General features: G+C 40.6%; 1 protein-coding gene across 1 annotated transcript; it reads right to left on the minus strand.

Moving 5' to 3' along the window:
- Positions 1-2,766: 2,766 nt before the first annotated feature.
- Positions 2,767-14,858, minus strand: prkaa2 (protein kinase, AMP-activated, alpha 2 catalytic subunit). The gene is made up of 10 exons (XM_030083767.1): positions 14,759-14,858; positions 12,924-13,065; positions 11,571-11,664; positions 9,896-10,040; positions 8,871-8,958; positions 7,767-7,991; positions 6,328-6,490; positions 4,576-4,914; positions 4,342-4,468; positions 2,767-3,216 (listed from the first exon to the last, which is right to left on the minus strand). The coding sequence occupies exons 1-10, from the start codon at positions 14,856-14,858 to the stop codon at positions 2,966-2,968; spliced, it is 1,674 nt and encodes a 557-aa protein (XP_029939627.1). The 3' UTR covers positions 2,767-2,965.
- Positions 14,859-16,811: the final 1,953 nt, after the last annotated feature.

A 16,811-nucleotide genomic window follows, 5' to 3' on the forward strand; every position in this document is an offset into this window, starting at 1 on the left:
CTCTGGCGTCCCAGCCAATCAATCCACTGTTCAACAGGACCCTCCAAACATACTCCAGAAGGCATGACAAACATGTGACAGACTCTATCTGATCTCCGTCTCACACACCCTGGCTCACCAGCACACTCTCCATATACGGGTGCATTCGTTAAGGCAACTGGAGAAAGTTTTCCGTGGTTTTACGCTACTTCCTACGACAGATACACACCATCTCACACCAGTTTGTGCCATTTGTCATTACCATCACTCAGTGTCTATCGCATGAAAACAACGATAGTGTGCATATCACCTTTGAAATTTCACGGTGATGTTTTGAGAGATCAGACCACAGGAGGGCTGTGGGGGGCTTCAGGTGAAATGGTCTAGAACCTTCACTAAATCTAACCTTAGAGAGCAACTGAGAAGAATATTTGCATTTGCATGAATACAGGTAATATATTTAACAGTTTTTGGGCAATTTCTACATTGTAGAGTAAGTCTTTATTTTGCCTAAAAGTTACGACACAAAACCCTTAATTCATGATACTGTTGTCTTTTTTTCCCCTGCCTGTCAATTTTTTCTTGAGTTCTCAAACCTACTGAGAATGTTTTCAATGGCGAATGGAAAAGATCCAACAGAGTGTAGAAAAAGAGGCATAAAGGCTTAAATCTAGTCAATTTAATCCAGTGAACTTGAATACGATATTGTAATGTAATGTTGTATTCAGCTGGAAACTTGGGAATATAGGGAGAAACAGTTCAACTCTCAGCCGCATCATCCATAAAATAACATCCCCAATTATCAGGCAACACACCAAGTGATGCTTGTATTGCCGATAACATATATGCACTTAAGGCCGACATATTTGATATTAGTGTTCTTTAAGTGATTTTTACCTTAAATGCACTAAAGTGAAGTTTAGCAATTGCATTGTTAGTGAGGAAATGTTGCTAATGATGCTTGTGTGTTGTTGATATGCTGACTAATGTCAAATTTGCTTCACAAAACTAGCAGGCAGTTGACATTTTAATTCTATTCTGGAGCGATCGTGAAATTGTTGAAAAAGAAAAACTGCACTTCCATATACATACTGCATGTTATTTTATCAGTGCTACTCAGACCAACTGAGAGACATTTTGCAATTTTGGCAATTTTCTTAATTCAACAAACTTAAAGGTGCATTAAGGAGTTTGCACGTTTTATGCGAAACAACGCCCCCTGCAGGCCTTGGACTTAACTGCAGCTTAGTGAAACACTCGTGCCTGTGGCTTCCGTGCACGGAAGAGGGGAACTCCTTCCTCGCTCTTTTAGTAGCGCCTGAGTAAAATGTAAGTTTCTTTTACCTGGTGGAGTCTGTGTGGAGCTGTGGCAGTGCTAGAAGCCAGTCTGTTCTTACTTTCTGGAAGATCCTGCTCAGTTGTTGCTCACTAAGCATCTGGCGGAGTAATGGTGGACAAAACGAAACCTAAGGAAATCAGGTCAGTGGGAGCGCGCATTACATCATATCATCTCAAATTCTCCCCAAAAAAATTTTGGTGCTGGACTGGCACTGCAACTTTCAAGTGATAATTTAGCGCTGTTAGCGGTACTTACAATGAATATGTCAGGGCACATTGTGCACATCATTGAATATTTGTAACATATTTATGGTGGAAATTAAGTATTTTTAAAGTTGAAAAACTCCTGAATGCACCTTTAATGCGATGGTAAAAATATGAAGAAAAAACAGCTGTTTCAGCTAAAACTGTTGATATGCTGTTACAGTAGATGACAGGGGTCGTCACACATGTGAGATGTATTTGTGTCTGACTGCTACATTTGTGCTCCATCTGTCACTGGCCTGCATGCTCATGTGAACATGAAGAAGTAGCTCTGACATTTTCTGCCACAGTTGCTTTGAGAAGGGACTCAAGTATGTGTCTGTGAAGGCTCCTGAATATGCAAACTAAGCGAGATTGAAACTGTCCTATGTACATTTGAAATAACCACAGTATCAGTCCTTTGTTCTTTAAAAGAAAACAAATGCGCTACAGATTGTGGCGTTGTGTGAGATGGTGTGCATCGGTCGTCAACACTAAATGTAACAGTGCCGTGTAAATAATTATCAATCCATCATCCTCCTCCTCTCAAGACTCATTAATCATCTACAATCTATTCAAAGTCAGCTTAAAACTCTGTGTTGGTGCAGTGCTTAAGAAATATAACTACAGTACCTAAAAAAATCTCTCAAAAATAAATATGGATCTGATATCTAAATAATAATCATCTTTTCTATGACATATAAAGTCTGTTATTTGGTACTTCTTTGTTTTTCAGCTACGTAATGGTTGCAATATAAATATAATATGTGGATAACAAAAGCCTCTTTACAAACCATTTATTATAAAACCCCAAATTTTCCCTTGGACAAAGAATAGTGTTTTGGATCAGCACAGTCCCACTCTAAAATATAAGACAGGATACAAAACTGACCTCGGATCAGTTTAAGGAGTGAACTGCAGGATGTCCCAACATTAGACTAGATGCTACGGTGGGTGATAACATTTCAGAAGTTGAAAAGAGACTGACGGTGCAAGGGGTGACAGTGAACTTGACCTTTACTGACTCTGACGTGAATCTGAACTCTGACCTTCCTTGGCCTTCTCACATATTTCAGTCTTGGGGGTCAGTTTTCACAGGATGCGGCCTGGTTTTGACACTGAAAATTTAACACAACTGCTGTGTCAAAACAAGAAAAAACTATTATCAAAAAAAAACCTCAATCTGGCCTTTTTCCTGACTTTCTTTCTCCTTCATCTGAACACCGTGCAGTGGTGCTGTTAACACTCACTGATTCCAGTGAGAAGCATCTGGAACAGATGGAGAGGAGACGGAAAGAGGAGGTCACTCCAAACATCTACATGCCCTACGTTCCAACATCTGCAGTAAAACTCAAGCCCCTTCCACTGACATCCAGCGTACCCAGAGGTCAGGAGCCAGCAGGTCTCAGCGGGCCAGAGTGGTGATCAGACTGGCACACATTTCAAAGAAGTCCATGGTGTGTGATCCCTGACGTGGGGCAAGCTGCGGGGAGCTGCCCGACAGGGAGCCCGGGAGAGAGGAGCTCAGCTGAGGCAGATCGATCGCGGGGCTGGCCGAATCAATGCTCAGTCTGGGTCTGTGGAGGCCGGCTGTGGAGCCCGACCTCTGAGGAGTGGACGACCCCGATTTGAAGCCCACAGCTTCCATGATATCATCTACATGTAGAAGGAAAATATAGTATTTCAAAATACAGTATTTCAAAAACAATCCTGTTGCTTTGTTGTGCACGCATCAAATTAAATACCAGTTCAGGCACTACTGGTAGCTGAATTCCAGTTTCGGGCTTTTCAATGAGGAATCTGCACATTCTCTCTGAGAGAGGCAGTTTTTCTTCTATGAGTGCTTAACTTTCCTCCCACAATCCAAAGACAAGCTTGTTGGGTTCTTTGGAGACTCAAGTTGTCACTGCTGAGTCAAAAGTCTTTCACTGAGTACAAGAAGAATCATCAAAGATTCAAAAGTTTCTGTTGTTGTTAATACTTTATTCCTGGCAAAGGATTGTACTGTTAGTAGGAGTGACGGCCGAGGACAGCCCTGAGACCCCAGCAGAGAGGTAACTGAAGCAGCAGTGATAGCGAGCTGCCTGATGGTGGGATTAGTAACAAAGCCAAACTGTGAGGGAGAGTTTTTGAACAAAAGTATGCTGAAGGCTGCAGATAACAACACCCTGAAAAGCAGCAAGCTTTAGCCGTCATTAGTCTGGGGATAAACACACTACACCAGATGAAGGTTAACATCTTCTGCCAGGGTTTGAAATAAAGTAAAGACTGAAGGTCATAATTTTTTTTCACTTTCGACTATGCTTTGCATTAGTAGACAGGTATAAATGACATACTGTTGAAACTGCACGTTTCTCTTTAGAAAATTGCACTTGTTTAAGCTTTGTGAAATATTCACATATTTATTTTTAAACTGAAATAGAAAATGATGGGTGGACTAACTGTGTGGAGGTTTCTGCCCTGATTTTTTTTTTTTTTTTGCATAAAAGAGACACAACTGTCATACAAATCAGTGCTGTGTTTGCAGAAAACAAGTTTCCTCAGCTGGTATTTCCTCAGGAAATACTTGGCAGTGAATGAAATCTGCATTTCATTCATTCATTCATTTATGCAGTGTCAAAGTATAAACAAAATAGTGTTTGTTTACATGATCTAGATTAAGCAATTACATGAAGCAAACGGTCCAAAGTAAAAGATAGTCTGTCCTTCAAACGGCAACTTTGCTCTAAATTAGAGAATGTTTACTTGTTGGTCATTAGATGTGTTTCGCTTTTTACTGACCATCAATGCTCTTGAAGTCAAGGAGGTAGGATCTGTTGTCCACTTGGTAGAGCTGCAGGCTCATTTTCACCAAGTTGCCCGTCACTGGATTCTTTCTACGCACCCTCAGATGGTACGGGTTCACAACCTACACCACAAAAAAAAAAAAACAAAAAAAAAGATACATTCCAATTTGTATGCAGACTTTGGTTTCCACAATGCATATGTGATTGTTTATAAAACCTAGCTTACTACCTTCCATTCAAAGCTGAGCTGTTTCATGGCTCTGTACACCTCAGCCATGATATCGTACGGTCTGCTCTGACTCCTGATGCCCAGGTGCCACTTTGCTTTCTTCACTGCCAGGGGTTTAGGCCGGGTGGTGTTGAGGGCATCCAGAGGACAACGAGACTTGGGGCTGTCCGCCAACAGTGGAGGCATCCTCTCCGGGTGAGGCTTGACTCCGGGGGGCAGAGGCATGCCCTCCTCTATGAAGGAGCCCTGTGGAGGACTGGATGCCAAGTAGAACTCGCTGGCCTGGGTCATGATGCGCCGGTTATCAATGATGAGGTGATAAGCTACCGCTAACTGATCCTGCAGGAGCAGAGGGAGGGAGGCAGCTGAAGCCACAACTGTAGGAGTAATTACACCTACACAAACCTTTTGATCTCTTTTAGAAGAGGTAAAAAAAAAAAAAAACTATGATTACTGTTTGAAAACAAAGAAAAAAAATAACCCTTTCTCAATCGGTCAATAATAATAATAGAGTACAAAATATTACTAGATCTGTGGAATTTACTAAATGAAAGGTCGTGACATGCAATGAGTAAAGGTCATTTAAGTATTAAAGTTTGTAAAATCCCCTAAGAAAACCAGTAGTATGTTTATATTGAAGGTACAAAAATAAGCTTTTGGTTTTAACAGAAGGCTCCACAGAAGCAGGTGATTCAACAAAGAAAGAAATTGAAAACACTTTCACCCAAAGTAGCCAGAAGAATAAGAGCTCAAACTGTTTTTTTAAGAACGTGAATTAGTATTGACATTTGAATGATTTAGCCTCTGATGACATTATTTTGTGAAAGACAAAAGTTAACAAAAACAAAGAGCAAAACACACAAAGTGAGCAAAAAAGAAAACAGAATCTTGAAAAATATTGACGTATTATATAAATCTCTGCAAACAGTGAAGTCTAATCAACAAAAAGGAAGGATTTAGTGGCATCTAGCTGTGAAGTTGCAGACTGCAATCAACTGAATCATGCTCCTCTTTCCAGGTTGCCTGAAAAGCTGAACTACAGTTCTTGTTCATGAAGGTGATAGATTATCATAATCACTATTACTATTATGATTAAAAGGAGACAGCTTTAGCAACCATACATAGAGTTAGTGCTTACAAAATGTACTGTTAAATGTCCACATGGTTCAACATTTTTTGGAGATAACAACACTCATGCGACGGTGTCTTAAATAATCTTTAGTAACGATATCCATTTTTCGGTAGGCAGCTGATGTCAAATGCTAAAATTGGCCAATTGCGAGTGAAAGTCCAACCCTGTGGGAGCAGACTGAGCCCAAAAGAAAACTGTAATAAAACTGACTATCACTGAAGTTTCTGAATCCTTTCAGGGACCAGCACGCTGAACATTGCATTTGGCTATGGATAAAATAAACAGTAATAATCTCAAGTCATTCTTTGACATTCTTCATGCCAAGTAAAGAATCAAGGAACTGGGGGGTTCTGATGGATCTGTAAAAGTCCCTGACTTTAACATTAAAACCACTTCCAAACATGGTGAAAACAAAAAAAAAAAACCCTCTTTAAGCCACAAAACTGATGAAGACCATCAAGTCATCATAGAAATCATAGCTTCTTTGCAAACTAATTATGATTTAATTATTAGGTGATTATATTGTGATATTAAAAACAAACAGTTTTAAATGCCATCTTGCATCTGAGCTTACATCCCTGGCCTAAATCATGCCGACTGCAAACACAGTACATTTGTACCTGTGGATCTCCACTGTAGAGGCTGGACATAACCTCAGACTCAGTGCATTCAAACTTTTCACAGACTTCTCGAACAGCTTCTTCATCCAGGACGGTGGCGTCGTATGAAGGGTCCTCTGGGAACAGGTATCCTGGCAGGTCCTGCTTGAACCACTCATGTTCCCTACCAGAATAAAGTGTCCTCAGTGAAGTCAAATACAACATTGATTTCATCAGTCAAAAACATTCTAGTAAGTTTAACATTAATGTCTGGCTTTCTCATAGTGCAGACACTTTGGTGCTAATTTAACCAGAAGCAACAGAAAAAAGACTATGGATCCTCAAAAATCAGCAAGGATTTGATTTATGGTAGACACAGAAGATTACATTCATATTTGTGCCACTTTCACTCTACAGCAGAATACCTCTCTTCTCCACAGACACCGACCACACAAACTTCTACTGAAGATAACAAAACTGGGAACAATGTCTCTCGCCAGAATTCACCGTGACGTTAAATGGACAACAGCTGAGACTCAACTCAGTGACCAGAAGGGAGCTAATGTAAAAGTGCTGAGCACTACCAATACCGCCGAGAAGCAAAGCTATACAGGGCTATAAATGAGACAATAGTCCTTGGAAAAATATTGGTACTAAACCAAAATATACCTTCTGTCTGGCTGTAAGAGGAAAGCCTACCAGCACCCACAGATATGCAATACTACTAGCTGGCTTGTTTTACACAACACGTCATGAATCTAGTTAAAAAGCTCAAAAGTGAACTTCCTCTACAATCTCGGCAGATTTTAAAGAAAACAGATTTGCTGCACTGTGACAGAACATGGGATCTCCATCTAATGAACTCCTTCTGAGGACAAACGACTGTCTGAGACATGGGGTTCTGAAGCGCTGGGGCCCCCGCTGGGAAGAGTTTTCCTGTTTACCCGGAACAGTGCAGACTTCAGACAGTTCCACCAGCTGTCACCTGCAGAGGTTCTGACGACTCTGCCGCTGCCTGTCTCATCACACAGGACAATGACTCATTTCATATATTCGTCCATCGCTATGAAGCTTTCTGGGACCACAGACAGTGATTGCTACTGACGTCAAACACCAAGATTTTTTTAAGCTGTGTCATATCTTTAAATCTTGAATCGCATTTATTCCTTTTTTGCCACATATTTTGTTTTGAAATATAATTTAATTGTTTGTATGTCTTTATTTTTGCTTGTTTTCAATCATTCTAGCTTTTTTGTACCATACAAATAAAGTTGTCCTGGCTTGCCAAAATGTATCCGATCAATTAGTTGTAAAGTGCATTAGTGTGTTAAAAGAAAAAATTTTTATTTACATTTGACCAGGACAAAATGGGGTTTAATCCAAACTGTTGCCTGAGAAACTTGTGCTTTGTACTTTGGCCTCAGCCGTTTGCTCTTGACCCAACAAAGTGTAGTTAGTACCTGATGTCTTTGATGGTGGCTCTCTTCAGGGGATCCACCCGGAGCATGAGCATTAGCAGCGAGGCCACAGAGCGCGTCAGGTACTCTGGGATGTAGAAAACACCTCCTCTGATCTTCTTGAACAGCGTGGGGACATGCTCATCATCAAAAGGCAGAGTGCCGCACAGCAGTGCGTAGAGGATCACCCCACAGCTCCAGATGTCAACCTCTGGGCCGGCGTACAGCCTTTTTGACAGAGATGAAAACATGAGTAACGGTTTTAAACAAACTGGACAAGCTGGAAAAACTTAATTCAGAGGATCATAATTTTGTAACTGATCTTCAACTAAAATTCCCTTCAGAGAAGTTACTTCGCCACTATGCCAGACAAAATACATCAGATAAAAGTTTTTGATAAAAATACAAGTCAAGCTGGACTGTAAATACTCATGTGTTAAAAGTGAAACTTAAAGTAATAACTCTTACAATTTTTGTCAAATCAATAATTTGGCCAAGAAAAGCTATTATCAGTGGCATGATCATTAAGTTTCAAGTTACATGATGAGCTGGCAATTGTCTTCCGTCATATTTATGGTTGTTGATTATAGCTTGATTTCAGTTTTAATTTGTCTTCATTATATGTTTTAATGAAGCTAATGTTAGTTTTGAATGCCACCAATTTCTTCTTTACCATGATTTTTTTGATAAAACTCACCAAAAATCAGACTTTCAGGCTAAAACACGAGATTGCAGATTTAATTTCTTTAGACGAGAACATGTCATTGTCTAGGATGAAAGTTTATTTCTGTATTCTTAAATAAATAACAGATAAGTTTATATTTATCATTAGCTGATGTGCATGTTCATGTTATTGTAATACAACATTTCTTTAACAAAATGCAAAAATTTCCCCCCCAAAAGTTAAATATTTACTTAAAAAATAAGGTCTGAAATGATCAAAGGGTTCTGTGAACTGTAACAACTAACATGTGTGCATAAAAACACTTTAAAGGTGACTGCATGGCTGTAAAAACAATGTTTGTGTCCTGCATGTGTTTGTGATGGGTAAAACAACACACACACACACACACACACACACACACACACACACACACACACACACACCTTCCCGAGATGACCTCTGGAGCAGCGTAGTTGGGTGAGCCACAGCTTGTCCGGAGGAATTCTCCATCTGACATCATGTTGGAGAGCCCTGTTGGCCAAACGCAGAGCACATACACATTCTCATCACAGACGGAAGACTCTGTACTTTCTGATCACACCACTGGCATTAGTCCTTTGATACAGAGAGGTTAAAGTGAGCATGGCCCAGCAGAGGGAGCAGACTCGTATCTCATGGTCAGTGTTGAGATCTTTATCCTCCTTTACCCGCCAAGACTCTAAGCTCTAAGCACAAAGCCTATCTAATTGGATGAGTCTCTAACTGCCTGCCAGGGCCTCTGCCAAACGCTAAACACCAGACATCCTCCGATGTGCTGACCTTCCCTTTATCTTTTATCCCTGTTCCCTTAACACTCCCCTCTCTGTGCTCACCCGCGTCTTTATGCATGCAGGCAAACACTTCTCACTGCTGTACCCCCCGCGCCACGCACACCCCCTCCATCCATTTCTTCCCTATCAGATGACTCCGGGGCCTCAAGGCTTCCTGCCAGACCTGATATGGGACCTGGCCGTTGCTAAGGGAAGGTCTCTCCACCCTGCACACCCTGCTGTGCACAAGAGCCATGGTGTGTTTTTGAAATCATTTCTCTGTTTCAGAGTCATATTGCATCAGGGGTTTGTGTTCAGTGAGAACAATTAGTGCCACAGCCCATAAGAGGCAGTCTCCACAGGGTTATTTATTCTCCTTATAACAAATTTAAAAGGTGCATGACAAAGATTTCACACTTTCCTACAAGTGAATCACAATATTAAACTGCCAGCTGCCTTTAATCAAGCTGTCTACTTCATAGGTAATTCCTCTGCTTTCTGCCACAAACAGAACTATGTCTTCTTCATGCTGTACTCCCCACTGAGCAAATCCTGTTACTTAATGCTTTCTTTCAACTTAAATACACAAACAATTCCTCTGCTAGGGTTATTCTTTTCTCACATCCTCTCACTGCAACTGGGTTCTTTGGGGATATTACCAAAGTCAGCAATCTTGGCATTTTTGCTGGCGTCCAGCAGGACATTCTCAGGTTTGAGATCTCTGTGGACCACCATGTGTCTGTGACAGTAGTCCACGGCTGAGATTATCTGCTGGAAAAGGCGTCGAGCTTCTGTATCCTCCACCTGAAAGAATAACACAAAAGGAAACAACACAGTTGTTTCTCGGAGCATTTCTATAATATAAATATGTCTACTAGGGGCAGATGCAAAAAAGACAGTAACCTGGGTGTATACTAAAAACAAGGTCTGTGTCAAATAAAATACATGCACATTGGAGCACAAAGCTGCATCAGCTGATTTTCTTTTCTGCTAAAAAGCAAAAGAGCTGTAAGCAACATTGGCATATTAAAACCATGTTGAATTTTTTCTTGAAAAAAAAGTGAAATTTGGCTTTGGACACTCAAAACATTATTTCAGCATCTAACTGTTCATCAGCTATCCACTGACAGTTCCCTTTTCCAGGTCCAGTTGGTGAAATTGAATAGTAAGTAGCACTGTGAAACAAGTGGGTATCATTTAAAACCTGACATTAGAACGTGAAGTTAGTTTTATTTTGAAATACCAGTAGGAAAAATGAATAATGTCAGGCAAAATGTTCAGAAAGCAAATAATCTAACATGTGACGATACCATAAAGTTAAGAGTAAGTAAACATACTCAGCTCACTGTGCACTATTTAGAATAGATCGTTGTACCTATCAACAAAAACTACAGAGATTTGGGTTAATCTCTAAGGTTACTGTGTATCTACTGATTATAGATAGGTCTACACAGCTTAATAACAACTGCTTTGGACCTATCATATCATTTAACCAATAAGACTAGTCTCAGATCACGACCTTGTTACATCCACTATAGGTCACCTTATATGCAAATGATGACATTTCTTATAACTAGAAACAGAAATGCACACATTCTATATCTATCTTTGGCTTTCATCCAAAGGCTACAGAGATATAGGATTGTTACTGCACTTTTAGAAGTAGTGTAAGAAACATTATTTTTTTATGTTCGTCCCAATTTCTTTCAACATTTGAAAGTCACTGAAAATATCTCGGGCCAGTAACTTTACCAGGACTTCAGCAGAATTTTCTTAAAAAGCACATCCAGTATTTCCAATACAACATATCACTTTGCTGACTTTGTTTATGATTTGTAGATGATGCCTTGAAGACTACTTATAATGTCGCTGCACTTTACTAAGTGTCACTACACAGTCTTGGCAACCCTTTCCATATACACCTTATTTGACACGAATTGTATTCAGTCAGTGAAGAGGTTAGGGTGTCTGAATGGAACAATGCTTATTTTTTTGTTTTGTTTTTACAAATACTGTTTTTATCCAAAAAATGGAAGTATTCCTTCACAGAGAAATATCCTGGGGTCCAGTACCATGTTTGTCTTTAGAGTGTGGCATTGAAAATGAGGAGTCATGAGTTGGCAATGTTCTAATTGAAGAGGAACAAAAACCAAAGTTAATTGAATAAATTTAAATGGTTAAAGTTATCTATGGATTTAGAACACTCTATAATAACATTTTGATCACTAAAAACCATCTGACAGTGGACAATTTCAATACAATCTAATAATGAAGCAACTACTGTACCCAGTAAGTATAATGGAAACTCAGCAATTATTCAATAAAATGTCTTACCCGTCCATTTTTGCAGATATAGTCAAACAGTTCACCTCCTGACACATACTCCATGACCATGAAGAAGTCTGTGGGTGTGCTGATCACCTGGTACCTAAAACAGCAGGATGATTTTATTGACAGGATGTTCTATCAAATTAATAAGCTAAATTTAACATAAATAATAATAATTAGAATTTAATAGTTATGATTTAATTACAGTCTGAATTTCCTCAAAGATGCCTTAAATTCCTACTACTGTAAAGGCACATCATCAATAGGCCAAAACTAATCCGACAAGCGCTTAAGGGGGAAGTGAATAGAAACAAAGGCGAAGAGAGGCTGTCATATTGGGCAGCAGAGTGCATGCATTCCTCCTGAAAGGTCATGTATATTAAATCGCAGACCCAATCTCATGAATGGCTGCTCGTGAGAGATTTTGAGCTTCATCCCAGTCTATTTCATTTAATTTCATTTCCATTGTTCTAGATGAAGTGTAACTAGGCCAACGCGCAGGAACAAATAAACACTAGCTCATGATCATTTTCTTCAATTAAACAGGCTCACACATGTACACACATGCACAAAGTTTCTCAATGTTCCTAACAGTGTCAGGCTTTTCAAATTCCAAAAACTTTTGTGATCCCTTTGCTTTAGTGCAAGCTTTACAAACACATTCATAATGTCACAAAGGATTCAGAGCTGCATTCATCCATGGTACAATTTGCAGCAGAGCAAGTGGATGGTGTTATTGGCTGAAATATGTGTGTTTGAGTGTCTGTATTTACGAATGTGTGTGTCTATGACAAGAGCGTTCAACAGCACTCCCGCTCATGACCTGAGAGCTTACATATCTGCCATCGCTTAGAGTGTGACAGTGAACTAACCCCAACCCTGGACTAAAAATAACATAGAGATTGTTGAGAGAGACAGACGGACATGAAGTGACAAGTAGAAAGGGGTCAGGAAAACAACAGCAAGGAATAAGTAGAGAAGCAAGGTCAGGGAAAACACCAAAGCATAGTAAAGGCACTGCACAAGGACTTAGTCAAACAAGGGTCACAGCAACTTGTATCATCTTAACTACAGATTTGTTCTAACTACAACAGATCTCTTTAACCAGAGCCAGGCATGTGCGTATGCGTGCGCGTTTGTACTCCTCCTGGGAGCTGTGTGGGCATGCTCAGTACAGTGCAGCTGTAGTAAACACGGGAGCAAGCAAAGCATGTCACCATACACAGGGATCACAACCTCACGAAAAGCCCTGACCTGGGCAGCCAGCCCTCTAACGGAGGCCAGCTATGTTTCTGTTCAAACCTGTCTGCACTGAAAGCCTTGAGTCAGACAGAGGATGCCTCATCTTCCTCCACTTACAGTTTGATGATATGGGGGTGTCTGAACAGCTTGAGATTCTGGATCTCTCGCTTGATCTTCCCCACGACATCAAGACTGCGGATCTTCTGCCTGTTCAGGATCTTTACTGCCACTTTGTGGCCCGTCAACTGATGCTCGCCAACTGCAAAGAAAAAAAAAAAAAGCAAACTCATGAAGAAGACATCAGATTGTTTTTTTTTATTAAATAGAAAAAAAAAAGTAGTTGCACGCTAACTGGTTAGCACTCATGTCACTCAGCAGGAATATTCCTGGTTCGATTCTGAGTTTGGTACCCCTCTGTGCAACTTTACACATTCAATACTGTCTTCTGCTTTTCTCTGGATTCTCCAGTTTCTCAAAGACAAGTTACTCGAGATAAGATATGGACAAATAGCGCTTTCTCTGCCATTTTCAAAATTTGAAAATTCTTTTTTCATAGGGCGATAATGATAAACATTTGAAATGCCTAGGACCAGGAGACTGCTGATATTTCCAAATATATTTCACTAATGTGTTTATTGTAAGGCAAAAAGAAAAAGCAATAATGCATGAAAACAGATTCAAAGAAGAGATTTATAATTAGTTATTAGCATTTTGGTCTTAAATCTCTGTGGTCCGTTCACAAATTGAATGACAAAATGGCACATCAATGCTCTGGGTTGAACACAGATGAATGAATGCATACAGTTGTCTCTTTGCGTGTTTGACAGACTGATGGGGATGAACCAGTCAGCTGGGACTGGCAGCAACTTCTAACATCTCCAAGTTGCAGTGAGGGATAGACTAGATGGATAAACAGACCTAAGCTTACATCCAAGGTCTACTGTAGCCCTTGTTTCTTGGCTGTGCCTTTGTTTGTGGTACTGGAGCTGTCTACACGCCTGAGGGTTTGAAAACACACTGTTATTACAGCTGCCAAGCTCCACACAGGGACTGAGACACAGAATCACTAATGAACATTAACAGCAAGGCTGAGCGACCTGCTGAAAACAATCGCCATTAGTACAGAGATGTGATTCATGTACAACATATGACTATATATCTTTTTTTTTTTCCTGATGCTCAGCTGTTTGCAACTATGCACAAAAATACTTCCCTCGTGGGAAATATGACCCTGTTTGGATGTGTAGCCATGATTTCATGTGGGTCAACTACCCGCATGTAATACCACATCCCACGAAAGAAACAGGCAGAGTTAAAGCGCACAAGGTCATGCTGGGAGCCTGGAAACTAGCTAGGAAAACTGAAATAGTATCCAGAGGTATGCTTTCCTAGTAAAGGTTTGCTTCTGTGAGAACGTCCTCTGGCTTAGCAGGCTAAAAGAGACGGCATACCGGGCAGGCATGCTCCGCTCACGTTAACATTAATGCGAGTTCACAACATTAGGCTGGCTCGGTGGGTTTCGGTCAAACTGTCGGCTTTCAGACGTCCTTTACAGTTTGGTGGGTTAAATTAAACCTACCATAACACAGAGCCTCTCCGGGTTGGCCGTGGCAGCGCTGGTGCGGACGCGCACCTGTATTTCCCCCAGGTATTGACACCTGCCATAGTTGATAACTGAAGCTACACACAGAGGGGTTTTCGGTGAAAGAATTTGACTTTGAAGAGGCTCAGATTCTCAGATCTCAGTTACGCCCGAAATCCCGCTCGGCGCAGCCTTGGAGCCGCGGAGATACGCAGACCGCTCGCCGACCGCCGGTAACTTCAACACCGTGCGTAGGGGAGGGAGGGAGGGACGGAGGGCGGCACGGCGACTACTTCACATTAACTGCCCCGATGGAAGGGCAAAAACCTGCACCCCGAGCCCCGTCATGACATAAAAAACAGCACTTAACTCTTCACTTTCCCGAAGGTCCCCACTCCGAGCGTGTCGCCGAGGATGTAATGGCCGATCTTTACCCTGCCTTCGTGTTTCTGTTGTTGCCGCTCTGCCATCTTCTCCGTTACCGACGGCTGGGCTCGCTCGGTGCGGTGGGTGTGCTGCCTGTCAGCCTGCGGGGCGCACGGAGGGGCGGGGCGCTTCACTTCACCCGGCCGCGAGGAATCACCGACGACTTGAACACGCCCGTTATGTGCGTGTGACAGGTCAAGATGAAGACTGGGGCCGGAGCCGAAAACGGCACTTTGAGGGAGGACGGTGTGCAAGCATGCATGGCATTCCGTGGACAGTGTTATTGAACTGGCCATCGGCGGAGCTGCGCCCGTGCAGCCGCTGTGTGTGGAACAAACTGACCAGGTGCTGTGACCAGTTCTGCACCCAGTCAACACATTCACTTAGCGGTACTTATTCCAGTCTGCTCTAATCAGTTAATTTCACTTTTTTTCCAGAAAGAGTTCATGTTGTTGAAACAAATTCAAGACCTGAACTTTTGTATTTTTCATTTATAGTAATAATAATAATAATAATAATAATAATAATAATAATAATAATAATAATATTATTATTATTATTATTATTATTATTATTATTATTATTATTATTATTAATGGAAATTCTTTTTACATCTCCCCGGTGAGGTGATTTTTAACTTATAGGTTGGCCTCAGCTGTCTTTTCCCATTTGTTAAGGGTGCTGTTCTTTTTTGGGACTACCATCACAAAGTGGTGTGCGTGCATGTGTGTGTATGCGCGCGCGCGCAGAAGTGAGCGAGAGAGAAAGAGAGAGAGAGAGAGAGAGAGAGAGAGAGAGAGAGAGAGAGAGAGAGAGAGAGAGAGAGAGAGAGAGAGCAAGATTTGTATTCTGATTGATTAACGGTGCAATATAATAAAAGTTGATTTGGTGATTGACTCATCGACTTCCAGAGAGTAAGCACAACTCTCAGTTTAGTTCAAATTGTTGAAATGTCAAAAAGACAAAGAAAGCATGGGAAATGTATGGTGTATAAATAAGACATCACGATAAAAAACGAATAAAGAACAGTTTACTGACAGTGTTGTTTGAAATGTCAGTCTCTTTTTATTGTTTTTCACTTAGCAAAGTTCCATGCACCTTGATGGTGATGTTAATGTGTGTTTAATTTGTCTCCACATTTTCAAACTGTCACACATTCTAGAACTATCATACATTCTGTCATGCATTTCGAAACTGTTAAATTTCAAATTTCAAATATTATAAAGCTGTCAAACATTCTAAAACTATCATGCATTCTAACTGTCACACATGATGAAATTCTCACACACTCTAAAGCTCACATTATAAAACTGTCACACGTCTCTCATTTTAAATCCATCAAACATTTTAAAAGAGGGACTGTCAAACTTTTCACACCAGAGAATATATCGAGTTCTCCAAGAACTACCATTATGGCAGACTAGAACTTACACTTACCTTAGTTGATATGGACTAATTTTAAATATCAATTTCAGAAGTTTTACTTTTTTTTATTCTGTTTTGTGCTATTTTGAAAACATATAATATTTTCAAGTTGTTTTTTTTTCAAATATATATTCATGGCTTGCCCCCAGTACCACTAGGGGGAACTCAAGTAACACTGGTGGTACTTGTACCACAGTTTGAAAATGACTAAAAGCAGCATATTCATTGTTTTCTATCTGCTATCAGCTAACGGAAATGGACACAACTGTATTTCACAACTGCAGGCCTTGAGCTAGGCAAGTTTGGAGTCATTCAATGGACAGAGAACTTCAGGGTAAAAATGATGCAACCCAGAATCAGGTGAGAGATCCACTTTGAAAGTAAGATGATAGTCAGAGGTCAAGCGAATATGTGTAACAAACAAGTGTATGCTTGTATGTGTTCATTCATATCTATGTATTCCCACGCTTTTAAATATATAGTTAATGCACACAGAGAAGCATGTGATCCATTCAAATGTTCTGTGTTCCTATTTTCTTTTCCAAGCAGATGGAGCAGGGCATGAAAATGAG

This window comes from Salarias fasciatus, chromosome 23 (assembly GCF_902148845.1).
Source record: "Salarias fasciatus chromosome 23, fSalaFa1.1, whole genome shotgun sequence".
In the NCBI taxonomy this organism is placed as follows: Eukaryota; Metazoa; Chordata; class Actinopteri; order Blenniiformes; family Blenniidae; genus Salarias; species Salarias fasciatus.

Excerpts from the sequence above, each read along its gene's own strand:
- prkaa2 (XM_030083767.1), bottom strand. The coding sequence starts at position 14,858 with ATGGCAGAGCGGCAACAACAGAAACACGAAGGCAGGGTAAAGATCGGC. Across the intron at positions 11,665-12,923 it reads CACCCCCATATCATCAAACT|GTACCAGGTGATCAGCACAC; the intron begins GTAAGTGGAGGA and ends CTGCTGTTTTAG. Across the intron at positions 7,992-8,870 it reads CCAGAGGTCATCTCGGGAAG|GCTGTACGCCGGCCCAGAGG; the intron begins GTGTGTGTGTGT and ends TCTGTCAAAAAG.